This window comes from Kogia breviceps, chromosome 19, assembly GCF_026419965.1.
Source record: "Kogia breviceps isolate mKogBre1 chromosome 19, mKogBre1 haplotype 1, whole genome shotgun sequence".
NCBI lineage: Eukaryota > Metazoa > Chordata > Mammalia > Artiodactyla > Physeteridae > Kogia > Kogia breviceps.
The window spans coordinates 19,383,036-19,409,898 of record NC_081328.1 but is presented as its reverse complement, the minus strand read 5'-3'; the positions used below and the strand labels follow the sequence as shown (position 1 = coordinate 19,409,898).

At 50.1% G+C, this 26,863-nt stretch overlaps 1 protein-coding gene across 9 annotated transcripts in view; it reads left to right on the top strand.

Annotated features, from left to right (window-relative positions):
• Positions 1–25,638, top strand: part of RFFL (ring finger and FYVE like domain containing E3 ubiquitin protein ligase) — a 74,717-nt gene extending 49,079 nt beyond the window's left edge. For 7 of the 9 annotated variants that reach the window (XM_067021806.1, XM_067021804.1, XM_067021800.1 and 4 more), the window contains 6 exons: positions 6,029–6,216; positions 13,352–13,741; positions 17,354–17,437; positions 18,610–18,820; positions 20,050–20,073; positions 23,096–25,638. In XM_067021806.1, the coding sequence (XP_066877907.1) occupies positions 6,037–6,216; positions 13,352–13,741; positions 17,354–17,437; positions 18,610–18,820; positions 20,050–20,073; positions 23,096–23,277 (1,071 nt within the window). In that variant the 5' untranslated portion in view covers positions 6,029–6,036 and the 3' untranslated portion in view covers positions 23,278–25,638. The remainder of the gene's footprint in view (positions 1–6,028; positions 6,217–13,351; positions 13,742–17,353; positions 17,438–18,609; positions 18,821–20,049; positions 20,074–23,095) is intronic. The other 2 variants (XM_067021798.1, XM_067021805.1) reach the window with 2 other exon arrangements.
• The last annotated feature ends 1,225 nt before the right edge of the window (positions 25,639–26,863 follow it).

Below are 26,863 nucleotides of genomic sequence, written 5' to 3'. Positions count from 1 at the left end.
TGTAATGTCTTATACGGTGGGCTCACCATAAGTATGTTAATTCCAAGATGTTGCTGTCTCTGCATCCGGGTAAAGCCTGTAGCTTGGGACACAGAGCAGTTAACTAAACTCAGAACAGATTGGATGAGAATCTCGGAGGCCTCAACTTTAGTGCCTTAGACTTTGGTGGTTAGCGAGGTGGTTTTGGAGTTGCATTGCAAACTCAGAGATTTTACTAAGATGCTGATGTTCTGACCTTTTTACTCCGTGGGTCCATTCTGATCCTTCTTCTCTCTTCCATGGGAAAGTCCATGACAGCCACTGATCCACTTAAAATCATTTGTCTCGAGCAGGTGGACAAGTAGAGAAGTGATTGTTTTAAAATTACTTAGTATTCTAGGACTTAATAGGTAGAAATCACAGTATCTGCCCTCTTGCCTCTAACTATGGCTGTACTCAGCCTACCTGGAATAGGTCACTTATCTTATCCTGTTCTTAGCACTGTAATTTTCCTGTTCAACAGCGTTCTGTCTCCCAAGAAATACCAGCTGACTTATCAAGCTGACAGAACCCCACGTGCGAGCTAGCCGTCCTTGCCTCATACCACTGGGTCCTTCCGCAGGGAATAATACATTTTCTTGTTCACCCCAGCCCTACATCTCCCGTCTTCTTTACCCTTTAGGCAAATTGGAAGAGGAGAGCCTGGCAGGTTTCAAACAAACACAGCAGGAGAGCAGTCAGACCGTATTTGAAAATTAGATCGCCAAGTCCCATCTTTTCTGAAGAGGGGGAGGGGAATTGGCGAAGGAATTTTCAAGCCCTCGGTGAAGATTTGATGATAATTTTCTTTGCAGATCAGCAAGAGGTTTGCAGGTCAGAGAGGGAAGTTTTTCACAGTTGTCAGCCTAAGGAGGATTCTTCGTACATCCCACAATTGGTTCCGCTTTCAGTCCTTAAGTAATAGATGCCACACACGTGTGTCTCTGTTTAGGGCTATGGATGCAACGTACTCCCCAAAGAAGAGTGTTATTTGTACGGCAGCGTTCAAATGACAAGCTCTTTGAGTTCACACCCTGAAATAACCCTGAATATAGTTCTTATTTAGGCTTAGGGCTTTCCAGTTTGGCAAGACCACATCAAGAAATGTGTGTTTTGGTAGTTAAATATATGTCACAAAGAGTAGAAGCCTAGTTTGCTGACTTCGGTGGGCCTGTTCTGTTAGGGTGAGCAGGTCTAAGGTATTTTTAGCACTGGAGACTCTTTCCCAGTGACCCCTGCCCACACACCCACAACCCCAGGATGAGGCTGCATTCTCCACCCATACGTGGGGCCGGTGGGATAACCAAGGGGCAAATTGCAAGTCTTCCCACACAGCCAGGTCCTTGTAAGAGTAGCCAAACACCCCAACAGGCTGACAGTGTTTCTTTCAGAGCTGTTCCGAGGAGGCAGGCAGTTAAGTTTAGAGCCAAAGTTAGAGGATGGAAATAGTGCTGAGGAAGACAGGCCCTCTTGATTCCCAGCTAAGGAAAAGCTTTCTTAGCTTCTGTACCAGGAGGGCCGAGTTGAGCTGTATATCCTTCGTGCCTGACTGGGCCCAGAGTCCCCGGGGGCAGGGACCTTGTGGAATCACTTTTGGTTTCCCCGGTGCCCAGCACATCTGGTGCTTCCCACGCGCTTGTAAAAAGCACGTGAAATGAAACAAGGTACAGCTGGCCGGCTTTCCAGAGTTCCCGACTGATGGTGCCTTACCAAGTGGGTCTCCCCATTCCGTGACGAAGTCCTTACCTCTTAAGGAAAAAAAAATTGCAACACGTGGATTCCCCTTGTGTGGAGGGAGAAGTCTGTTTTCTTCTCGTGGTTAAATATTTCATTCTTCCATCTCTCTCTCTGCTAATGCCATCAGCCTGTCTTTGGTTCCATCTGTCTTCACCTCTGTTCCACCCGCTGGTGAAGGGGGTTGTAGCCCATCCCCACGTCCCATCGCTTGGTCACTGTTCTCCCCACTCCTGGTTGTCGCTCCCGTCGTTCACCGCCAGCTTCCCTTCTTCCTTCAGCTCTTAGCCTTGGGGGGTTTCCTCTGCGGTCTGTGAATACGTCTACATTTCTCTTATCCCGTGACCTCTGCTGCCTTCTCTCTTCCCTTCGCTGTCAAACGTTTCCAGGGGAGTAATTTATCCTTAAAGTCTGGCGAGTCCTCACTTCTCGTTCACTTCCCACCCTGTGGCTACGGGTCAGCTTGTCTCTTCCTAAACTGCTCGGGCGTGGAGCCCACTCACAGTTTCCTAAAACTAGGTCCATCGCGTTCTCCCGCGCGTTCTCCTCTCTGGGTCGTTAGACAACGTTGACAATTTCTTTTTGAAATTCAAGACGCTGTTCCTGTCCTCCCACCTCTGAGCATGCTTCGTTCCTTCCTCTGTGCTGGTTGGTTGCTCTTCAGATCACACGTTCCCGAGGGCTCTCCCAGGCTGGCTTTTCTCTTCTGCCCCAGACTGTCTAACCAGCCTTCTGGCCCTCTCTGACTGTGCATACTTTCCAGTAGGTGAGGATCCGCACACCTTTATCTTCAGCCCACACGGTGCTGTGCATACATCAGCAGGTCCCACAGGTACAAGACTCAACTCAGAATCTTAACCTGCCCCGGCTCCCCATTTCACACACAGACACATGTTCTTCCCGAGGGCTTTATCCCAGTCAACCATTCCACTCTCTCTCCTGTTCTGTAACTCAGAGAGCCAGCGTCTGCTCTCCCCTCCCCCCTTCATTGCCACATCCTGCTAAATTTGTCACAGATCTAGCTGTCCCTTTCTCTTTGGCCCATATCCTCATATCTTTCTTCCAACCTGCCCCTCTCAGATTTGTCCTCCACACTGCTTACTGCTGTAAGTGGCCACTGTAAAATGCAAATAAGATTGCACAACCTGGTTGCCTGAACCCTTCATTGTGTCCCACTACCTATAGGATAAAGTCCAGACTCCATACCATGGAATACAAGGTTTTTTTTTTTTAATGGCTTCTTGTTTACTTGCTGTGCTCTCAGCCACCCTTACCCTTACCTTTGACCCAACCAGGCATTTTGTAGTTTCTTTAATGCCCTGGTGCATGCTCTTAGTTTTTTTCTTGAAAAGTCTTTTTGCTCTTGACTTTCTGGTCCATAATAGTGTTACCGACCAGGGTTCTCGGCCTCCTTTATCAATAGAAATTGATAAGAGGCCGGATGAGAAATTCAGGCAAGGCTTTACTGGGGCCCCTGCTGCAGCAGGAGGGAGCAAAAACAAGCAGGGGGTTGCCTTGCTTGCTCCCTTGCTGAGCAAGGGTGCAAGCTGTTTCCTTTTGTGGGATGAGGGTAGGAGCAGGTGCAGGGGTCGGACTGGAGGGCTGGCTGGGGTGTTCTGCCCCCCCCTCTGGTGGTGGTGTGTGCAGGGGTCATGCGCAGTGCCCTGCTTTTGCTCCCTGCCTTTGCTCCTGACTCTTTAGAAGTGGCAGTTGGGTTTTTGGTCTTTTTGTATCTTGTTGTCCATAATTTGCCCCAGTGCATGCCTAGTTATTTTTACTACCTTATAGTTTATTTGTATTTTGTTGCTCCAGGAGACGTTTGTCCAGGTGAGGCATTGCAGCAAAGGGTCCCGGGGTCCCAGCCTGTCGCAATAGGATATGTCTTCCCTGGTCAGTCCTCCACCCCTGAGGAGCTGATCATTGTTCCCATCTTCGTGACCCCCTTACGCTGCACAAACCTCCGTTAAAGCACTGATCACCCTGAAATTTCAATTTTTGGTTTTACATTTCTAGTTCCCCTACTAGACCATGAACTTAGGTAATTGACCATACTCACCTAGCACTGGAGACAGCAAGGCATTGGCTCCTCTCAGGGCTGCATGCATGAATGAGTGGAGGATTTGACAAGTTAGTGAACCACCCACAGCTTTGTCTCAAGGCTGCTCTGCTATTCCCCTTCCCCTGACCTCATTCAGTTAATTGAGGCATCCTGCTGATTCTTTCAAAGATCTATCTGTCCACGTTTGGGACAAGCCCAGAAAGCCAAGTGGCAATTGTGAAATCTCTAGGTTTACTCTTTACCTGTGCTGTCTCAGAGACATTGCAGTGAAAGCCTTGTTATAATGCTAGTAGCAACAACTAAGGTTTATTTAGTGCTTTACAGCCTGGAGAATGTCAGATGAGAAAAATGAAGTACAGAAAGGCTCTGACTTGTTAGAGGTGGGTAACAGCCCAGGTCTTCAGATTCCAGATCCTCTGATCTTTGTATTATTACACACTGTTTCAGATGCTTCCATCAACAGGTGATTTAAAGAGTTACAGACTTCCTCTTTGGGAGCGCTACTACTCTGCTGTTGCCTGCAGTCTCTTGCCAACGAATAACTCAGTTATTTAACTGCTCTGGACTTCATTATTCCTTGCGAATTCTTAAGGCAGATTAAGTCCCTGTTTTCTGGGAATTGAGAGTCTTCAGACAAGTCATAGTGAGTCAGAGAGAAATGTTTCTGATGTGAAGGAAATGGAACAAATGTGTGGTTAGTTAATCTTTAAATATGGTATGTGATTCATTCATTCAGTAGTACTTGCTGAGCCACCCATCTGCTGGGCACTGTATGACTGTCATGGTCCCTGCTCTCATGGGGGTCATAGGCCACTGGGTGGGACAGGTATTAATCAGACATGCCTGCAGAAGTGAATGCATGTATTATTGGAGGCGGTGTTGGGAAGCTGGAAAGGCCCTGGAGTGGTCACGAGGCGGAAGGTTATAGCTGGGTGAACCAGGAAGTTCCTTCCTCCTGCTGGGCCTCTTTCTTTTCCTCTAAAAAATAACCAAGGTGGAACCCGTTGGCGTCCTAGTTCCTTCCAGCTCACTACGTCTTTGAACTCTGATCTAACAAAGGCACTTTCAGCGAGTCAGGAGGCGGAGCAGAAAGTAACCATTCTTTTGTGTGAACTGATTGCTAATAAACGACATGTTTCATTCATTATCTCTGTTAGCAGAGTTCAGGCTCACAGTGTCCATCCTGACGACCTTGGTCTACTGAGAAAAGCACGTTTTACTTTATTACAGCAGTGCTTGGCATTTTAGTGGGCCCCCTTTCAATGTTTAGTGTATTCCGACATTTGAGAGATTGGATCCTCTTTGTTCTGTGATCTCAAAAAATCATCAACCCCTCCAGCCCCTAATTCCTGTATTTGATATGTAAAATGGAAGTAATAACCCAAAACTTCTTAAAAAGCCCGCAGAGGCACTGATTCAGCAAGGAAGCAAACATTTGTGGAGCGTCTGCTGTGTGCACGACACTGCTGAGTACAGAACAGACATGAATAAGAAGTGGTCCCTGCCCTCAAGGAATGTATGGTTTAGTGGTAGAAAAAAAGCTTAACTATTACAGGTGCCATGGTAGACGTTGATGTAGGGTCAGACATACGTAAGTTCTGCCGACTGGTGGGAGGGGAAACCAGGGGGCAACGTAGTATAAGGAAGAGGACGTTAGGTTTAGAGTCAGAAGAGCTGGGTTTTCGGAATCTCCGTTCTCTATATATTCGTTGTGTGACCTTGATTCCTTTGAGCCTGGGTTGCCTCATCTAAATAAATGAAGTAATGATCCTCCCGCCTCGTGGTCAATGTGAGTGTGGAACTGTACACGTGTGTATGATAGAGCTGTATCTGTCTGAGCTCTAGGGGCAAAGTCACGTTCCTGAATAAAATGGCTGTTAGGCCACTTGTAATTGCTAAGACAAAAGATTTTATTTGAAGCAAAGCTCTCAGATTAAACCCAAACAGGCATCAGCAACCTTTCAAAGGTAGCGTGCCAGCTCTGCTGCCTGTGCCGGCCTGTCCTGCAGATCGGGCGTCTGTGCGCACGTTTCCTGTAACAGCAGCAGGCGTGGTGCAGGAGGCAGTAGGAAGTCGGTGGCCCCCGAAAGTCCATCCTCACCTTGACTGTGATGGGAGGTGTGGACCGATGTCACTGCTCACCTGTGCCCTCAGGAATGGGGACGCCGTCAAGCTGTGTCTTAACTCTGACCTTTCCCCCTTTCTCCCTCGTGCCAGATTTTATCATGTGGGCAACCTGCTGCAACTGGTTCTGCCTGGATGGACAGCCTGAGGAGGCCCCACCGCCCCAGGGAGCCAGGACGCAGGCCTATTCCAACCCTGGGTATAGCTCCTTCCCTTCCCCCACGGGCTCGGAACCAAACTGCAAGGCCTGCGGGGCCCACTTCGCAAGCATGGCCAGGAAGGTGAGTGTCGACCTCTTGGCCTGCTCGGCTGCTGTAGCCTAAGGCCCTCAGGCAGGTCTGCTGACCCTTCCATGGTGCCTGCCCCTGGCCTTTGCCTGTACAAAGCTGGCGACCCAGACCTGTCCTTTCACAAAAGTATTAAAACTAAGCAAGCAAAAGCAACCCATCTTGGCATAGATTTAGAGCCAGCTAGATCTGAATTCTGATAGCAGCTCGGCCACTTCCTAGCTGTATGACTTAACCTGTCTTGAGATTCATCTTCTCATCTCGCAGTGTTGTGGGAATAAAATGCGCTAAGCTGCGAGGGGTGCCCGGCGCGATGCTTGGGGTGCAGCAGGCACTTGCTGTTATTTCCTTCATTAGCTGCCGTCGTATAAAGCCTGGCTGCAGGTGAACTTGTTCTCTTTATTGAAAACGGTGTCAAGGACATCTCAGGTACGTCAGGACCCTAACAAGATGAAGACTAGAGCTTATTTACTGTTGCCATTTCATTTGAAATGCATGGTAGCCGTGTTTTCCAGATTAGTGAGCAGGAGGTAAAATCACTGGCTGGGCCATGGTGTACAGGTGTGGGCCATCCCCCTGTCTGTGCTAAGCACGCCTGGGGCCGAAGGTGAGCCCTGACCCGGAGAAGAGAACTGCTGCATCTGTCTTCTTCTGCAGAATGAGAGGTTTGCAGCCTAGAATGTGATGTTAAAATGATGATAATGAGAAATTTGAGAGGAAAATACTTTCTAAACCACCTGCTGTATGCCAGGGACTATTTAAAGTAATGTATAGAGTTGTTGTTTCATTTAATCCTCACAGTAACTCTATGATGTAGGTTTTAGGGTCCCTACCCTCCCACTTTACATATGAGAAACTAAGGCTTAAAGTTTAACAGGTAAAAAGGAAACTGTCAAGTTCCTGACAGCATTGGAGACATTAAAATACTCATTCTTTCCCCTCTACTTAAGTAGCGCCCCAAGATCACCTGGTTATTAAATGGCAGAGCCAGGATTCAAACGTAGGTGTTTGACTCTCAAGCTTTCTCCCCGAAGACAGTCAGCATGTCAGAATTTCTGCAGCTCAAAATCTTGACCAGCCACCCCTTTGTAACTCTTAAGATGATGGAGGACTGGCATTTTGCCTTATAGGTTGTATTTTGCCTACACCTCACTGCAGTGCGGGGAAGGTGGGCACGTAGCCAAGCTTTGTTGTGGTTTGCTTGGCTTCCCCAGTCGCTGAGAGCTCAACCAGAGAGGCTCCTGCAGGCCAGGGGGCTGTGGCTCGGTGGGCAGGGGTGCCTCTCCATTTGTATGTAGGCTGAAAGGTTCAGTCCATGATGGAGACTGAAGTGGCGAGTAGGAGGAACTCGGGGCCACGTGGCCTCAGTGCTGTCGGTGGTGGAGACGGTGGGGTGGAGTTGAGGGTCTGAGATGAGATGGAAGGAGGGCTCTCGGATCCTGGTCACGTGCCTGGCGCTGAACCTGGCATTTCAGATGCGTTGTCTCACTGAAACCTTACAACAGCCTATGATGTGTGTACTACTATCATTTGTTCCCATTTTACAGATGAAGAAATTGTTCCCTTTATCTAAGGTAGTAGTTTCAAGGACTCCTCAAGTACATCAAGAGTCTGTTGGACGTCAAAGCTCGTGCTGTTTTCATCGTTACATTGTGAGAAATGCTAGGAACAACCAGCTGAAGTGGCAGAGTAATTGGCAAGAAAGGAATAGGGAAAACCCTCCTTTAAATGAGGCAGCATGGGGAATTCCCTGGCCGTCCAGTGGTTAGGACTTGTCTCTTTCACTGCCGAGGGCGTGGGTTCAATCCCTGGTCGGGGAACTAAGATCCCGCAAGCCGTGTGGAGCGGGTCCCCCCCAAAAAATTAATTTAAAAAATAAACAAACAAATAAAGGAAGCAGCATGAATTTGCAATAGGTTTGTTTGAAACCACCACCACCCCACCCCCCGCCGCCGCCTTTTTTAAAAAAAGTCAGTTATCCTCTGGAGTGGAAAATGGAGAGAAAGCGCAGAGAGGACGATGGTGGTGATCCAGGCCCAGGATAAGCATGTCGAGCACATTGGAAACTTGAGAGAACCAGGGGATTTAGCAAGTTCTCGACATTGCTCAGCCTGAAGAGAGAACGTGAATGAACAAAGAAACCGCCCCCAGAGAGAGGAGAATGATGGTTGGGTCAGGATGGGAAGATGCTTTATTTTCTTTATAGTGGTTATCACCGCCCAACATACATGTGTTTGTGGATTGCCTGTCTTCTCAGATGGTACATAGGATTAAGGGATTTTGTCAGTTTTGTTCACAACTTTTCTGCAGTGTCTAGAACAGTGACTGACACGCGGTAGGTAGGCAATGATATTTTTAAAATGAATGAATGAATGAACGAATGGACTGCTGAGTTGAGAGCAGTTTGAAAAAGAGGAAGTAGACCAGAGAGTTTCTGTTTTCATCAGTTTATGGCTGACATTTCCATGCTGAAGATTTTCACTGAGGGCCGGTACTGTCCCAGCAGCATGCTAGTAGCTGGAGGTTACAGTTTTGTGGAGAGAATACTAAGACATAGGTCTCTCCCTTAGGGAGCTTACTGTCTGGTCGAGGAGGCCCACGTTTACAAAGAACTAGTAATAGTCAGTTGCATAAGTTAAGTACTAGGGCGTCAGGCATTGCTGGTAAATTGATAATTGTAGCAGAATGAAGGAAAGTTTGTTGCTTTGCAAAGCAGTGGCTGAGGTAAAAGCACCAGATGTGGAGCAAGTTCAAGGTGGATTTGGGAACTGTGAGTGGCCTGTTTGGCCAGAGTGCAGGGTCCCAGGGAAGTTAGGGCAGCAAGTTTGGGATCAGGTGGTAAAGGGCCATGACTGCCATGGTAAGGAGCCTGTCACCACCAGACAACAAGGAAGCATCAGAAAGATTTTGAACAAAGCAGCAGCCTGATCGATCCCATTTCAGGGAGCAGACGTGGCTTCATGAGGAGGGTAATTTGATGGAGCCATAGGAGTAGCACTTAGGAAGCCCCTGCACACCTGGAGGGAAGTTCCCAGAGCCTGGTGTAGGGTGGAGGCTGAGACTGATCGAGGGAGCTTCCGTTTAGTGAGCAACTCTCTGTGCCAGACCTTGTGAAGAAGTGGTTGTTAACCCATTTTACAGATGAAAAATTGGAGACTCAGATACAACAGGTGTTTTAGCTACTAAGATAACAAGGGCACGCAGCTGATGAAGACAGAGGAAACGGAGGAAACAGAGGAGGAGGTCAAACTAAAGAAGGCAGAGAATCGGTCTGGGTGCCTAGGAGCCTGACAGTGATTAAAATAAGGAGTTTTTTTTTCCTATTCAGTGGTTCACTGGAAAATATATTATTCAGCGTCTACTGTGTGTCACACATTGCGTGGGCTAGGCAGGCAGAGGTGAAGAAAGTCTTCCCTCCTTAGTAGGGAGCCTGTAGTCTGACAGGAAGATGGGGGCAAATACGTAGCCACACAAGGAGACAAAAAGAAAGCTTCTGTAGCAAGAAGAGCTTTTGGGGGGGGGGGGAAGAAAATTCCAGTCTGGAAGGTAAAAGATGGTTATTGGTACAATATTTTCTTGCCACAAAGGGATGGATTAATTCTGTGTAATTCACAGTGAATTTTGTGAATATTAAGGATGTTTTCTCCTATGAGAACTTTGCACTTGTAATTTCATGCTTAAGTGGATCAGCATCTTATCTTAAGGGTTTGGCATTTAACAGCTGCAAGCTTTTAAAATGTCTTCTCTAGAAGTGTTTGAATTGACGTGATTACAGGGATCCTCCCGTCTCTTTTTCCTTTCTTCATCGTGAGCTCATTGGGTACAAAGTCCAGAGAGCACTTAGGACTTTGTAGAGAGGACGTAGTAAGAAGGATGGAGCCCTGCCTTCCCAGAGTTTCCAGTCTCAGAGAGAAATGGCAGGCTGGGATTTGCCACAAGCCCCCTATCCCATCTGTATTGGTAACACCTACATATGGTCTAGCAGCAGCCCTGACAATTTTGGAGGGAGGTTGGCGCCCAGCCTCTTGAGCTGACCAGGTTGAGTAGGAGGCTGGGAGGTGGCCTGGCAGGGAGGTTGTACTTGGGAACGTGGAAGAGATACTCAGGTCTCGGGGGAAGGGGAAAAGGAGGTGACGGTGTTACCTTTAAGTGCGTTGTGCCGCCCGCCGCACGCTGAGGTTTGCTGTGCCTTAGCTCATGTAGTACTTGAGTAGTCCTTTGAGGTAGGCTGAGCTTCCGACGTTACAGGTGAGACTCTGATGCTCTGGGAGGTTATCTGTTTTGCACAGTTCCCTTAGCTGGGACGTGACCAGCTAGCACTCAATCCTAGTGTGTCACGCCTCGGGCTGCCCCTTTCCTCCCGGTGGGCTGCAGGAGGGGATGCTTATGGGCAGGATGGCTAGCAGGGGAGGGGCTGGTGGGCTGAGAAAGTGGGCCCGCCCTGTGCCCGGGAACGGGGCTGGGGAGAGGGTAGAACAAGGAAGGGTGGACCGGCAAAGGCGGGAGCCCCTGCCAGCCTCCCAATGCTGGTGTTTGCCCATGTTCCTGGCATTTGGGCAGGCTCGTCGGCTCCCCTAGGCCACGCTTCATGCGACCTCGTGAGTCAGTTGGCACCATTTGCTAGAATTTATACCTATGTGTTTCCCTTGCTTGTTCTGCCCACATTTGTTGACAGCTGCTTTTTCCTTCTCCTTTGTTCTCTTCTGCCTCTGCAGACCTGAGGTTTTAGCCTCAAGAGAGCACTGTCTTACTCTTTCCTGTAGGGTGTGTTTCAGATGCCGCTGCCGGGACTTGAGAGTCCCTGGCGAGCTGGGGGGTGCGGAGAAGCTGGGTTCGTTGCTGCCTTTGCATTCTGATCTTGCATCCAATGCGCTGCACGCCTTTGAAGAAGAGAGTTGTTTAGATCTGGCTGAGTGAGCAACTCGGGGCTTTTTAATTCTGTCAGGCTAGGTCTTATCAAACTGCATTGACTTAAGTCATGTTGCACGTCAGGACCTACAGCTTTATTGCACGGAAGCCTCGTCATTTCACTCTGTCATCCTAAGCACATCTCATTGCCCAACAGAAAAGCTTTAGATATGACTGAACCCCCAATACCCAAAAACATCCAGTTTCCACCGGAGTGGCTACTGGTCCCAGAACCCTTATGAAGCGAGTGCAGCCGTGCGTCCTTTCCAGTCAGTCGCTGAACATTTTATTGTCTGGTTATAACTGTGTAGAGAATAAGGGAGCTTGATGTGTGTCCTTCCCCAGCTTCTAAGTATCACTAGTCAAAACGATGGTAAGCATTATGCTTGTTTTCCTTTACTGCACGAATGACACTTAGAGAAAACGAACTATAACGACACCAGCTATGCAGACTTTTACTTCAGTGCCACACAAGAGTATCTGTGATTTCAGCTCTGGGCATCTCAGTCTCCTGGGCATTCTTGTTAGCTTGAACAGCTTTCTATACTTAGAAGAGAGGGAGTGGAACTCTTAAGGTTAATACTTAAGTCACCACAGGATGAAAAGTTTTAAATTTCTCTAAAGGATGAGTAAGGGTGCCCTCCGGGACCAGCCCCGCGGGCCCAGGGATTACCCGTCTGGTGGCGTGTGGCCTGCTGGTGGCTGGAACAGGCCTCAGTCAGATGTCACCGTGCTCGGTCAGCCTGCGGGGCGAGAGGCCGAGGATGTTGCTTCCTGTGAGCTGAGCAAGCCTTCATGAGCTGTGTGGCCTGCGATCCCCGGAGGAGCTGCTGCCAGGCGGTACCAGCTTGCCTGCCGGGCGTTCTCGTCGCCCGTCTGAGACACCCTGTACTTTCACAGACGAGAGCTCCCTAATCACGTCCGGAGGGCCTCCTGTGGCTGACTAAATATTTGTCCTGGGTAGGTTCTCAGGCACCACTGAGTTCCCAGCACTCTGAGTGGGCCTTCCTGGGGTTGGGGTGGGGCCTGGGCCCCAGCCTCTGCAGACGGGGCACTGGGTTGGCAGATGGGAGATGGAGAGCCAGGCCCTTGACTCAGCCCAGCTGTCGGCTCGCCTGGGGCTGAGTTAGGCAACGTGAGCCTGACTGTGGCCACCAAACTCAGACAGACCTCGAGTGTGAATTCCAGCTCCACTCTTTACTGCCTGCCCGTTAGGGTGGGACTTAATCTCTCTAGGCCTCAGATGCTTGGTCTGTAAAACAGGGAGGTACGAGAATACCTACTTTGCGGGGTTGCTTTGAGAATTAAATGACAGGCCAAGTCTAGCTCTAGCACATAGTGGCCCCTCAATAATTTAATTAGGGCTTCCCTGGTGGCGCAGTGGTTGAGAGTCCGCCTGCAGGGGACGCGGGTTCGTGCCCCGGTCCGGGAAGATCCCACATGCCGCGGAGCGGCTGGGCCCGTGAGCCATGGCCGCTGAGCCTGCGCGTCCGGAGCCTACGCTCCGCAATGGGAGAGGCCACAACAGTGAGAGGCCTGCGTACCGCAAAAAAAAAAAAAAAAAATTTAATTAATAGCATTAATAGAAACAACAGTCACCACCATAACCTTTATGCATTTGCTTTCTTATCTCAGCAATAAAGTAGAAAGAATCATAGTTCAGGATTTGAATTTTGACTCTTATCATTGGCCTGTATTTCCTCGCAAGAATAATTAAAAGACTGAACACTTACTGAAGACTCACGTGTCAGGTATACTAAGTGCCTCCATCATCTCTTAACTTTACAACAATCCTATGAGGTAGTTGTTGTTATCGCCTTGCTTTACAGATGAGGAAACTGAGGGCCAGAGAGGCTAAGTTACACCCCCGAGGTGACGCCACAAGCAATGGAGGAGGGACACAATAGAAATGCGGGGTTTTTTTTATCCTGAAGCTGGTAGTCTTAATTAATAGCCTCCATTTCTCTATCAGTAAAATGAATAAAGTAAACTTCCGACGGAACACTCCACGTAGTGTCCTGTATGTGGATACATGATGCCTACAGGGGCTGCACCACCTCTGAGTGGCTTTTACCCTGAAATCTGCGAGGTAGCCTGCACCCACAGGGAGAGGAGGAGCTCAGTAAAAGTAAGAGTGATGGGGGAGGTCTCGCCCAGCTCCCATTGCACTGTCTTGTTCTCAGTGTCTGACGTGGTTTCCTCTGCCTCTTGCTCTAAGCAGCAGACCTGCTTGGACTGTAAGAAGAACTTCTGCATGGCCTGTTCGAGCCAAGTGGGGAGTGGGCCCCGCCTCTGCCTTCTCTGCCAGCGTTTCCGAGCTACAGCCTTTCAGCGGGAGGAGCTGATGAAGATGAAGGTGAAGGACCTGAGGGACTATCTCAGCCTCCATGACATCTCTACCGAAATGTGCCGGGAGAAGGAGGAGCTGGTGTTCTTGGTGCTTGGCCAGCAGCCTGTAATCTCCCAGGAGGGCAGGACTCACGCCCCCAGCCTGTCCCCGGACTCACCCGAGCAGCAGGCCTTCCTGACCCAGCCTCACACCAGCACGGTACCTCCTACCTCACCCGGCCTCCCCTCTTCACCCCCAGCCCAGGCTCGGGACCGGCAGCAGGTATGGGCCCGTTTGCAGCCACAACATCTCTGCCAGTTGGAGGGCTCGTTTGCCTCTCCCGCCTGCACCGTGGCAGTGGGGCAAGGTTAAGTGTCTGGATTATGTGACGCCTTTCTGCTTACTGATGAGGGATGATGTTTTCTGGACATCTGACTCACGTTGTGGCTTTTTTCAGGGATATTGATACACGGTACTGGGTGTTTGTGTTTGTTTTTTAATTTTTAATTTAATTTTATTTTATTTATTCATTTTTTTTGGCTGCGTTGGGTCTTCGTTGCTGCGTGCAGGCTTTCTCTAGCTGAGGCGAGCGGGGGCTACTCTTCACCACAGTGCGCGGGCCTCTCACTGCAGTGGCCTCTCCCGTCGCAGAGCACGGGCTCCAGACGCGTGGGCCTCAGTAGTTGTGGCGTGTGGGCTCAGCAGCTGTGGTTCGCGGGCTCTAGAGCACAGGCTCAGTAGTTGTGGTGCACGGGCCCAGCTGCTCCGTGGCATGTGGGATCCTCCCGGGCCAGGGCTTGAACCCGTGTGCCCTGCACTGGCAGGTGGACTCTCAACCACTGCGCCACCAGGGAAGCCCTTTTGTTTGTTTTTAATATGTACATAGCCCAGTTAGAGAGTTTTAAAAAATTCATTTTTCCAGAAATATTTTGAGAAAACTCACTGGTAGTCTTTGCATTTAGTTTGTTCAAATTGCCCTCCTACTTACTCACCTTTGTTATGGTCTTCCTTGGCCGGATGGGGAACTCCGTTCCTCAGGCACAAAGGCACAAAGGAAGAAAGGAAGAAAAGGAACATGTAGAGGGAAGGGAGAGTGGGGAAACACTGTGACTGAGACAAGCGCGCGGCTTCTCCTGCCAGCCTGGCTGGGCGGGGCAGTGGTCGGTGGGCTGTTGAACAGTAAGCAGCCTTACCAGCATCCTAGTGGGGCCTGGGGATGGTAAGCTCAGAGCAGCACATCGACGGAAATATGAACCAGGCGTGGAAAGTACAGAAATGAGTAACACATTGCTTTTGTGCTGAGAAAGCCCCTCCAAGGGGGAAGGTAGACGGAGCAACCAGCTATTGGATTAGAGTGATGCGGGCGGACCTCACCGTTGTGTGAGGCATGATGGCGTCCTGTAGGCGCACTATTTTACTTACACGACTTGGGCAATAGTGGGAGGGTTAGGACCTAAGAAATCCGGTTTCCACATCCGGTTTGTCACTGACTCTTGGGTCAGTTTGGGTGAGGTTTGAGCCTATAACAATGAAATGGGGTTAGTAATCCAGACCACTTTTGCTCTTGCCAGGATGTCGGGAGGACTGAGTAGCGTGATCTCACGTCTAAAGGGCGTTGAGCCGCCTGGAGCAGGCACGTGCCAGTGTTGTCAGTTCCCACACAGGATGTGGATGGCTGCTGCCTCTTGTTTATGATCACCTCCTTTGCCAGGATGGGGCCCCCTGATTCAGCTCTGATGAGCACTGAGGCATAAAGGCCACTGTGATCGCATGCTTTACCTTCAGGAAACTCAGCAGCTCCCTTGTTGGCTTGAGCCTGCTTTCTCCCCAGCACGCTCTGGAGTTTAACTCTTCCCTCAGCTCTGGCTCTGTCTGCTGGACAGGTTTGGGCTCCTGCTTTGACTTCCTCCCTTTGCTTGGTTAAGTGCTTCCGCTCTGTTTATGGGGAGCCAGGAGAGTGCCTTGAAGGATTTTTTTTTTTTCCCTCAAGAAACTTCAGGTGGCTTTTCCAATGAATGGAGTCAGTTTTAAGCTTCCTTTCATTAATCAGAAGTTTCTAGACTGCACCCACAGGTGACACTGTGTACCGGATCTCATTGGGTACTTCTCTGATGTTTTCAGAGGGCCTTCAGGTCAGCTCACATCCCCGGTTCTGGTGAGGTCTGCATCTTGTCAGCCAGAAAAACAGGGGAAGCGAAGTAATTTGTGCGCGGCTGCCCGACGATTCTACAGCGAGCTGCACCCAGGATGCAAATCTGCTTGTACCACTCACCCTACCAGGGCCCTTTCCTGTACCTTTTTTTTTTTTTTCTTGCGGTACGCGGGCCTCTCACCGTTGTGGCTTCTCCCTTTGCGGAGCACAGGCTCCGGACGTGCAGGCTCAGCGGCCACGGCTCACGGGCCCAGCCGCTCTGCGGCATGTGGGATCCTCCCGGACTGGGGCACGAACCCGTGTCCCCTGCATCGGCAGGCGGGCTCTCAACCACTGCGCCACCAGGGAAGCCCCCTTTCCTGTACCTTTAATGTCCTGGCAGTAGTTGCTGGTGAAGGAAGTGTGTGGAATAAGCATAACTGTGGACACACATTCATTGTAGATTTTGGTTTAGCCAGTGGGCAAACTGAAAAGACAGGAGCATACTTTGCAGCATGAGATCTAGTTTCTCTTTCCTGGAAAAGAAAGGACATACAAGAAGCTGTATACTTAGGACGAGGTTAGGCTCTGAAAGACTTTTTGTAACTCCAAGGTGACACCAGGAGGCCGGTGTGTACCACACCGATGTAAATCTAAGAGGAAACTAGACATTGTTTTGGATGCATCTCCATACACGTGTGCTGTATGTGGGAGCGTATTGTCCCTTGGCATTTTTGGTGGTGGTGGTTATTTCTACTCTTCATTGCCACTGTAGTTGCTGGCCTGTTCTTAATTAGCTCCATATTATGCATCCTAATCTGAGGTGAGCAGCTAGAGGCAGTGAGTGACTGGTTTCCTTTACTGAGAGCAGTGGAAAAGGCCTGTGAGCTCAGACACCCCTTTGCTCTGGGCTCACACCAGGCCCTCTGCCTGTTGGGGGCAGTGGGTGAAGAGGATCTGCGTAAGGGATTCGTGGCTTCAGTGGTGGTGGGATCAGGGGGCTCACGGTTCTGACTACTCTATGGCAAAACCCGAAGGAGTGTCTATAGGAGGAACCTTCTGAGAAGCTCGAATTCTAAGCAGAAAGAAACTTCTTAAGCACAGGCGTTTGTCTTACATAGTCTCAGGCTAATAATAATTTTTGACCAGGTTTCAAGACAGCTCTCAGTAATAGTGTGCCCTGCTGGTTGGAGCATATCTCTAGAATGTGAGAGCAGCAACTAGCCAGAAGAGAGGGGTCGGGTGGTGAGGGTCTGGAAACTTTGTCTCATCCGGGCCAGATGAGGAAGTGGGGGAGATTTTGTGTGGAGGAAGGGAAGGTATGATATGAACAGCTGGGAAGAAAATAGTTGGCATTGGTCTGGGGACGGAACCAGGGATGGTGGGCAGAAGTTGTCGGGAGGGTAGTTTGGGGTCAGTATCAGCAAAAAACTTGACAGCGGTCCAGCACAGGAGTGGACGTGTGATCTTCCTCTCACTTGGAGTCTTCAAACTGAGACGAAATTGACGGTGAGTGGCGGTTAGTGCCGTCCTGGCGGTGGGCAGAATTAATGCCTCTCGTTCTAGAGTTGAAATCTCTTTCTATTGCTTCCCTGCCTGACAAAGTCAGCGTTAAAGAGCAGGCTGTTGTAATGCTGTTACGTGAGACTCCAGATTTCCGGGGGAGATGGGAATGCGTTTTGGATGTGGTGTGTGCTGGCAAGAGGCCCATGCTATCCCTGGGGCATCTCTGTGGATGTGATGGCACCTTTTTCTTCCCACAGGCCAATGGCCATGTGTCTCAGGACCAAGAGGAACCCGTCTACCTGGAGAGCACAGCCAGAGCACCTGCTGAGGATGAGACCCAGGTGGGGCCCCTGCTTGGGTCTGTGCCTTTGCCTTTGCTCTTTCACTGGCGTTCTTAGGCTGCTATTAGGAACCTCTTGGCAGACTCAGAGTGGAGAGAGGAGAGTCAGTGTGTGATGAGTCCTTCCGAAGTTCGGTTTTCAGGGGTGGAGTTTAGTGTTCGCATTCCAGATTAACCTTGGTGGCGGGCGGTGTGTTGTGCGCAGTTGTGAGTCACAGTGGAGACTGGGGAGCCACACGGCCCATGAGTTTCCAGTCTCTTGACTTTGTAAGAGCTGCCAGAGGGCAGGCTCCCGGTGCCACTGTGCAAATCGTGTTCTTCTCTTCTGCTTCTAGCACACAGTAGCCATTGTTAGGGGAAGGAGGTCAGATAATCAGGAGGAAAGATGGGAGGGAGTTCAGCCGTGGCGGGCCTAGTGCACAGGGGGGCACAGCCATCGGGGCCGTGGAGCTGTTGTCGCGAGGGCGTAGAGAGGATGCTTGCCCGGGAGGTGAGCTCCTTCGTGGGAAAGCAGAACTGTCTCCGGGGGAGAAGGACCAACACCATTCTCGGTAGTTTCTGGACCTGCTGCGTTTACTCGTCACAGCAACCCTGTGGGGCAGGTCTGCTGCCTCTTCTTCATGGAGGGGCAGTTGGGCTCCGAGAGGTGAGCCACTTGCCTGATACTATTCAGTACTAATCAGCGGAGGAATCAGGATTCAAAGCCAGGGCCACCTGCCTCAGACTGCTGCTCCTTCTACCGGGTCATGCTGCTGGGCGGGTCAGGAAGAGACCGTGCTCTCTCTCTCTCTTTTTTTTTTTTTTTTTGCGGTACACGGGCCTCTCACCGCTGTTGGCCTCTCCCGTTGCGGAGCACAGGCTCCGGACGCGCAGGCTCAGCGGCCATGGCTCACGGGCCCAGCCGCTCCGCGGCACATGGGATCCTCCCGGACGGGGGCACGAACCCGTGTCCCCTGCATTGGCAGGCGGACTCTCAACTACTGCGCCACCAGGGAAGCCCCCTAGACCGTGGTCTGTCTTGCGATGCAGGGCACCATGCCAGCTACTACTCCTGTTCCTGCTCCTCTTGAGGCCAGCCACCCAAAGCATGGGGTGATGAGTGCTCTGGGCTCCTGGGAGGGAGAGCCTGGGTTGGGGTAGCTGAGCCCACCGATCTCATCTTTGCCTTTGCAGTCTGTTGACTCAGAGGACAGCTTCGTCCCGGGCCGGAGGGCCTCTCTATCTGACCTGACCGACCTGGAGGACATTGAAGGTCTAACCGTGCGGCAGCTCAAAGAGATCCTGGCTCGCAACTTCGTCAACTACAAGGGCTGCTGTGAGAAGTGGGAGCTGATGGAGAGGGTGACGCGGCTGTACAAGGATCAGAAGGGGCTCCAGCACCTGGGTGAGGGGCCGCCTGGGTGACAGCTGCACCGAGTTCCAGCGTGCTTGCTGTCTCGCTTGAGAGTCGACATCGACCTGACTAAACTTCCCTGCTTTTAGCCCAGGAAGGAGTCACCTTACACATCTGCAGCCTCTAATAATAGCTGTCCTTTGCAGTTGAGGGCTGGGATTGGGTTAGGCATCATGTACATGTATTTAATCCTCAGGGCAGCCTGGGAAATAGGCGTTATTAGTGTCTTCCTTTTATTGTAGAGCCCAGATTTGAACTGAGGATTTCCTGGTCCAAGTCCATGGCCTTTCCCCCCACACGTCGCCCCTGCCATACTGACTACTGCCTCCACCAGTACTCCTTCTTTGCACACACGGTGCAAGAACACTGTGTCCTGCCTGCACTTGGGCTGTTCATTTCCCAAAGCATGGTATCATTTTCAGCGATGCCCAGTAAAATATCAAGGTCTGTGCTCAGATGAGTTTGGGAAGAAAAAAAAAAAAAGAAACTTTATGTCCCTGCTGCTGATTCATGGTGGATGAATAATGGAACAGCAAAGGCAGAGAATCCTGCAGAAGAGAGAGGAGTTGAGCTGTGTGGAACTCCACATTTCCTGAAGTGACTTCACCCAGAACCTACCCCCGCCCCCCCACCTCCCAACAACCCCTCCCCAGCTGATTTGGTCCTGCAGGTCGTTTTGACTCCTTGCCTGCTAACAGTGGTTGAAGTCGGATTTGGGGCTCTCCTCTCCCAGAAGTTCAGATTCATCAGAGTTAGGGGACATCTGACTGGTCACCTGATCACAGACTCTCCCCTTTGGGATCGTCCCCAGAACCTCCCTAGAGTGGCGAGGACCTGGGACCAGATGGCTCCGCCGGGGGCTGCACCCCGACTCCCTGGCTGACTGGAGCAGACTGTTGCTCTTTTCCTGACTTTAGTGCTGGCTTCAGAAGCAACAGAAAAGGACACTGCTTATGCAGTATCCTTCCTGCTTGGCAGTTTTGTTCATGGCAAAGCAGTGGAATTTCTCTTTCTAAGACTAGACCAGACACCCTGGCAGGAGCTGTGCGTGAGTCCTCCGCATGTAGGGGGAGTGAGGAGGGCGGGTGTTCTGTCTGGGCTCTTGGCTGGCCTGGTTCCCAGCAGGCGAGCAGTCAGAGTTCGGAAGCGAAGGCAGGGTGGCTGGAGACTTTCCTTGTGCCGTCACATATTCAGACGCCTTCTTTCTCTTTCCTTTCCAGTGTGTGGTGCTGAAGACCAAAACGGTATGTAGTTGTTCCTGTTTGGGAACAGGCTTACGCTCTTAGCTCTTCTGTCCTTCCCCTCCTTCAGCCCTGCTTCCTGTTAAGTCTTAAGAACTCTGAGCATGTCAGCATCCAGAGAGGGTGTGGGGGAATTCACTGGGAACCAAGGCTTCTCAGCATCTCTAGAAATTCTCATCCCCGTCCCCAATGAAGAGACAAGAGTGGCAGGACACCTAGGGGCAGCCTGATGTGCATGCCTCTGGGTTGTCAGAGCTCAGAAGCCAGCATCTGTAAAATATTCAGCAAAGTAAGTGGTGGCACGTGGCACATCCGGTGCATTTCCCACACTCCTGTGTTCACACTCCCACACCCCTAAAACTAGAGGGGAGGTGCTAAGGCACTCTCTCCCCTATAGTTTTCACTCTATTTTGGTCTGAGTGGGAAGGGTTTCTGTGTACTTCAGGGAGATCACTTGGGATGTTTATCAGCTTCTGGTACCAACTAAAAAGAAAGGGTGGTGGGGACTTCCCTGGTGGTCCAGTGGTTAGGACTCTGCACTTCCACTGCAGGGGGTGCAGGTTCGATCCCGGGTCGGGGAATGAAATCTCACATGCCTCGTGGTGTGCCGCCCTGCCCCCACCCCCCCACCCCCCGAAAAAAAAAAAAGAAAAGGGTGGTGACCTGAGAGCCTTGTTTGTACGGGGCTGGGTAGCGGTTAGAACTGCTCTGGGGATAGATCGGGAAAGGTGACACACACTGCTCTTCGTGGCGTCCCGCTGCCACAAACTCACCCGTGTGTTACAGACCACCACTGGGCCTTTGGGCACCTCCAGAGAACACACTGCAGGAATCTTGACTGCAGATCCAAAGCATTCTAAAACATGCTGGACCTTTTTGAAAGCCTACAAGGCTACATGGCTGTTATACTAAATAACAAATTTGGAGAGTCTTCTGAAAAAGTTTTAAAGTGCTTTGCAGGTCCCTACACTACTCTGAGAACATCCTTTCTTGGGGAAGAGCTCACAATCATATAGCTCAGAGTGGGGCACAGTCTTCTGGCTGATAAACTCTCAAGAGTTGAACTCCCCCAAATCATTTGGAGTTCTAGACCCACTCCCTCATCTGATACCAAGATCTGGCCAATCCACTTGGTGTCTTTCTTTTTCTGATTCCCTGGAAGAATGCTGGCAACTGAGTTGATGAATTTGTTAATCCTGATAGAAGTAATCAGTAATGAAATTCTATAAATTACTCCAGCTCATCTTAGGTATTTATATAGTTCAGTTGTTTCCAAACCTTCCCTGTTAGGGCCAACAGCTCCTCAAAGGGGTAAGTAGGTTTCACTACCTCTTACAGCCAGCCCTCCTCAAATGTAATTCTTGACTTTTTGAATAGTCCAGGGAGCAGGAAAAGAAAGTGCAGAAGCAATGGAGTGTGAGAGTTCCCTGTGGAAGCGTAGAGGTGGCTGGTACGAGGCCAATTGCCTGTTTATAGCTACCTGGTTCAGGCTACCATTTAAAACATGCTGGGGATGGTTGGCTTTGGGGAAGTGAAGGTTTTTCTGTTCCTGCAGCTAACCTAGGATGCTGGTCATGCCCACTGTATCTTACCACTTGCACAAGCCAGTTAGCCTTGTCGAGTGAACTGTGCACTGAGCAGTTAATACTATCTTGGCAGTCCCTGCCCTCAGGCCCCTTGCCCAGAAGCCCGCCTGCCTGGATTTGAATTCTTGGGCAAGCCACTTAACCCTCTGGTCTCAGTTGTCTCATCTATAAAATGAGTAACAAGAGTACCTGCTTCATAGTTTTTTTTTTTTTTTTAATATTTATTTATTTATTTTATATTTATTTTTGGCTGTGTTGGGTCTTCGTTTCTGTGCGAGGGCTTCCTCCAGTTATGGTGAGCGGGGGCCACTCTTCATCGCGGTGCGCAGGCCTCTCACTGCCGCGGCCTCTCCCGTTGCGGAGCACAGGCTCAGCGGCCATGGCTCACAGGCCCAGCTGCTCCGCGGCATGTGGGATCTTCCCGGACCGGGGCACGAACCCGCGTCCCCTGCATCGGCAGGCGGACTCCCAACCACTGCACCACCAGGGAAGCCCTGCTTCATAGTTTTTGTGAGGATCCAATGAGTTAAAACATGCAAAGCGTTCAGGACCCTGCTAGTGCCTGTAAGCTTGCAATAAATGTGAGCTGTTATCATTCCCTTGGGAGATGTTCATTTGTCAGACATTTAGAGAGCACCTACCATGTGACTGGTTGCAGGGATTCAAAGATGAATATCGGACCTCAGAGCACATAGCAGATGCTTAGTACAGTATTATAGAAATTGATTGCATTTGTTGAATTTGGGGGCCCATAGTGTAGTGGGGAGACAAGTGGGCAAACTCAAAAACTCTCATGCAGTGTGATGAGCAGTAGTCATGAGGGCGTGAGTAGAGCTGTGTGTGGGGAGCAGAGAAGAGGGAGCCATAATCTCTGCCGGGTTCTTGCACCACGATGTCTCCTCACAGGAAGCCTGGGGGTAGTCTGTGGCATGGCCCAGGGGCTCCCGTGATCCTTGGCTTTATTAAATTGGGGACATGTTTACATATAAGCCTCATGATCCTTAGTGAGCCATTCATTACAGCTCCATTTATATCTAAACTTTTCTGAACCAGTTTTATCTTTTCATCATGTTCTGCATCAGAGAATATTGAGTCCCTAAGTGCCACTCACTGGCTGTATTACAGCCTCAATTGTCCGAAAATTATTTCTTCTAAGCTTTGAGGACTTTGCCTTATTTAGTTCTCATGTGCTGGGGACGTCTTTGATCTACAAGTACTTGACTCTTCAGATCTACAGCCTGACCTATAGAGGTGCAGATTAAACATGCAAGTGGAATTAACTATGGGGAAAAGTTGTCTTGGAGTTTCTGTTTGAGTGAAGCATGGGGACTTGGGGGGGCTGTTCCCAGTGCGCCTGCTCTCCCCCGGCCCCCCAACCCCATACACTTAGACAGTCTTCTTACTTGCCCCTCTGCCCGCTTTCTGCTGTGTGTGTCCAGGGGGAGCAGTGCCATCCAGCCTGGAGGAGAACCTGTGTCGGATCTGCATGGACTCGCCCATCGACTGTGTTCTGCTGGAGTGCGGCCACATGGTCACCTGTACCAAGTGTGGCAAGCGCATGAACGAGTGTCCCATCTGCCGGCAGTACGTGATCCGAGCTGTGCACGTCTTCCGATCCTGAGGGCTTGTACCGGCTTCTTCAGTGCCTTACGCGGGGACATAGCTCGAGGTATCTGGGCCCACAGTTGGCCAGCTTGCAGAGGGGCAGCCTACCAAGAAAATCTGCAGTGTTCCCAAGAGCAGGGCAAGCAAGATGCTGTGTCACCTCTGGGCACGCACAGATCGCACAGCCAAGTGCCTGTTTCAGCGATCTTGGGGTGATGATGGTAGTTAAGAGAGGACTTTCTGGAATTTGGACTGTACCTTCCTCCCTTCCTCTGAGAACCTAAACAGTCTCACCCTTCCTCCTGTAGCCCACCCATCCCCGAGCGGCGTGCCTCTGCTCCACCCATCGGAAGTCCTGGTAGAAATGGCTCTCTTTTTCCCCAGCACATCTGGATTCATTTCTGGTCCCTCTGGCTTTCTGTGCTTTAACCGACCTTTGCTAAAGTCTCTTGCTACATTACCTAAAATCCATGTGTTTCTTCAGACCAAAAAGATGTTAGCTTCCCAGACCAATAGTGATCCTCCTTAGGACAGAATTCGGCCCAGTAAACTCATTTCTGGTGAGAAATGAAACAGAAATGCTATTGAAAAAATTTGAAGTCCTTAAAGAGTTGCTTCCTTAAGTGCTGGGATTGGAAGCTATCAGTCTCCTGACCTGACCTTGGCAGTCAACAAAGCATCTGGCTTTCAAACTGCTGGGAAATTCCAGTCTGTGCGCGAGATGGTGCACGGATCATCTCTGCTGCTTCTCTTGGGGCCTGACTTTGTGCCATCCTTAATTTTAGTTTATGAGAAAAGGGAAAGCTTTGGGTGGAAGCAGTGGCTTTCTGCTTGGCTCTGCCTTCTCCAACAGACGGCCTTAAACCACTTTCCCCTGAGCATGAGGTCCCTCTTTCCCACAGAGGTTTTAAACATGGTCTCACTGAAGGCACAGAGACTTAGGCAGAGAGCCTCACGCTTCTCTAGCCAGACTTCTCATGAAGCTCCCGGAGACTGAGCATGTAAGACAGAGCACCTAAGAGGTATCAGAAGGGACTGAACGAGGCTGGGTTCAGCCCTTGAGCAGACAGCTGGAAGTCTTAGTTCCCCAGGTTGGTGGGGACTCCCTATCCCATTTCCTTTCTCAGCCTGCTGATTGAGGGGCAGGTCAGGAAGAAGCATTCTCTAGGCCCTTTAGGAAGGGCCGTGCAACGAACAGGTGATGTTCTCGAGCCCTCTTAGGGCGTTTTTACCACGGGAAGAGCTTACGTTTGCCGGAGAGGCTTAGCCAAGCACAAACGTACGTACTATGTACTATCAGAAAAGCGGTGTGTGCTGCCGTCACCACTCGGCGAGCTATGCAAACCCTTGAACACCCGAAGGCTTTGGCAGCCCCCCCACCCCACGCAGCCAAGATCTCTCAGACTGGAAGAACCAGTCATGACTTTGAAAGCAGTGGGAAACCTCTAAGCCGACCTGTTTATTGGTACAGACGTGTTTAATGCTGTCAACCACTAATCTCTTTGGGGGAGTGAAATAATTTTAAGTAATTTTAAAGTGGTTGTCAGCTAACACTGGACCACTTACCTTGACGTTATACCAAGTCCTGGGTGATTCGTTCCGGGCTACAGCCTTTGTGGGAACTGGGGGAGTCAAGAAATTTCCCTATAAAGACATCGTCTTTCACCTTTCTGCAAGACAGTAAATACTATAGTTTACAGTGCCTACCAGTTTAACAAAGGATTCAGCTACTCCTCAATTCCACTGTGAAACAGGTCTACATGTCTGCAGCTCAGTTACAACCTAGCAGTAACTTCAGGGCAGAAGCTGGCTGTCTCCCTACTTAAAACTTGCTTTCTCTGCTGACGCCTTACCTCTCCCTACCTCCCAACTTCCCTCTTAGACATGAGTTAATAATATCCTGATGGTTGGTTTGTAACCTCAGTAAGAATTAGAACTGATGTCATTTACTCATTTTGGAGAAAGAGCTTGCCTTGAAGACTTCTAACCTCTTTTGGTAAAGGTATCCATTTAGGAAAAAAAGGTGGCAAACACCTCCCCCAACTTTTTTGTATCTTCTTTATTCCTACACCAAGTAAAAGTTGGGAATTCTGAGATCCCATTTCAGTTACTAACCTAGGTAGAAAACTTGACTTTTATCCTTGAATATTCTCTCCTGCTTCTCATAGGTCCTTGGTCTTAATTATCATGGAAACATCTAATTCTTCCATTATTCCATGGCTTTTGCTACGACTGTTCTGAGGTTTCAGTTGAGACTTGTTTTAGAAGACATGGACAGCTGACTGGTTCATAATACATTGGAATAGCTGGATCCAAACTAGTAAGAATAAGCTGTACAGGAATTAGTGCTCAATATAAAATGTATAAATTTGTTGAAGTCTTTTGGATGTGAATGTGTTATTTCAAGTGGCTTATATTAAGATTTTCTCAGACTTACTTGGGTGTTAAGAGCAAACCCAAATGTGTATTTTTTGTTACAGAGCTCTGCTTTATAACTTTGTAATAAAGTTTCAATATAGATGCCTGTCTGATCTGGTGTGAGGATACCAGAGGTCTGACAGTTAAGACTGACATGAGTTGACAAACCACAGGCTAATCCCAGGCACACAGGCTTGCTCTTGAGAGACTGCATTATTTTTGGAGATGCTTGGGCCATGTGGCCTTGGTCATGGAAGAGCCTAGAAGAGGATGGGACCTGGGTAGGAAAAAGGACCAACCCTAAGTCCAAATAGGAAAAAGCATCAAGTGAGTTCAGACGTGGGACACTGATCTGGTAGAGGCACACCTTAAAGATGTGGGTAGAAAGGAATCTGAGGACAGCCAGAGTGCCTAGTTAAGTCTTCAGGCGACCCTGGGACATGGACAGTAACTTGTGGATACAGCTGTGGTGGCTGGAGTGTGGCCCAGAGGTTGGCCCAGCCTCGAGGGCAGTACCGTGTGTGTGCAGGTCTGTACACTTGCCTGACCAGGTGCCCAGGGGAGGGGGCTCCTGAGTAGGCAGCCTTTGGGAGAGCTGGATTAGTGCAGAACTGCCCTGTGACTGAGGACAGAAGAAATCTTGCCAAGAGGGCATAAAGGCTTGAGGCTGAGCCACAGCACTTTGTCCTCATTGTTCTGCGCAGCTGACCTGTTCAGCACCCTGGATGACCTCTGGCCTGCTGCCAACTAGCAGCAAGTAGACAAAAGCTCAAAGGAGGGCAGGCCTCCAGCACTCTGCTGGGGAGGTCTACCACGACGCTGTTTACGGTCTGTGGAAATACATGGATACAAAATCACATCTAATCTCAGTAGCAAAGAAAAATTGTGTCAGAAAGACTGGAAGGAGATAAACACCTTGTACAGACAACACACCCAGCGAGGCAGGGAGGGGCCGAGGGGCTGAGCTCATGACTGAGACGCCCCCCTCTGCTGTGCGAGCGCAGCAAGTGAGAGACCAGCCAGGCAAAAGGGCAGCGTCTGTGTCCGTTGGCAAAATCCCGAGGGGAGAGCCCTGTTCTGCTGCTCTGTCCAGTTGCTTGGCCTGAGGAGGCTGGAGATGGGGGATGAAAATTTATGTAGGTCAGTGCTCAGAGGAGCAGCTTTTGTCTCCACAGAGGACAGAA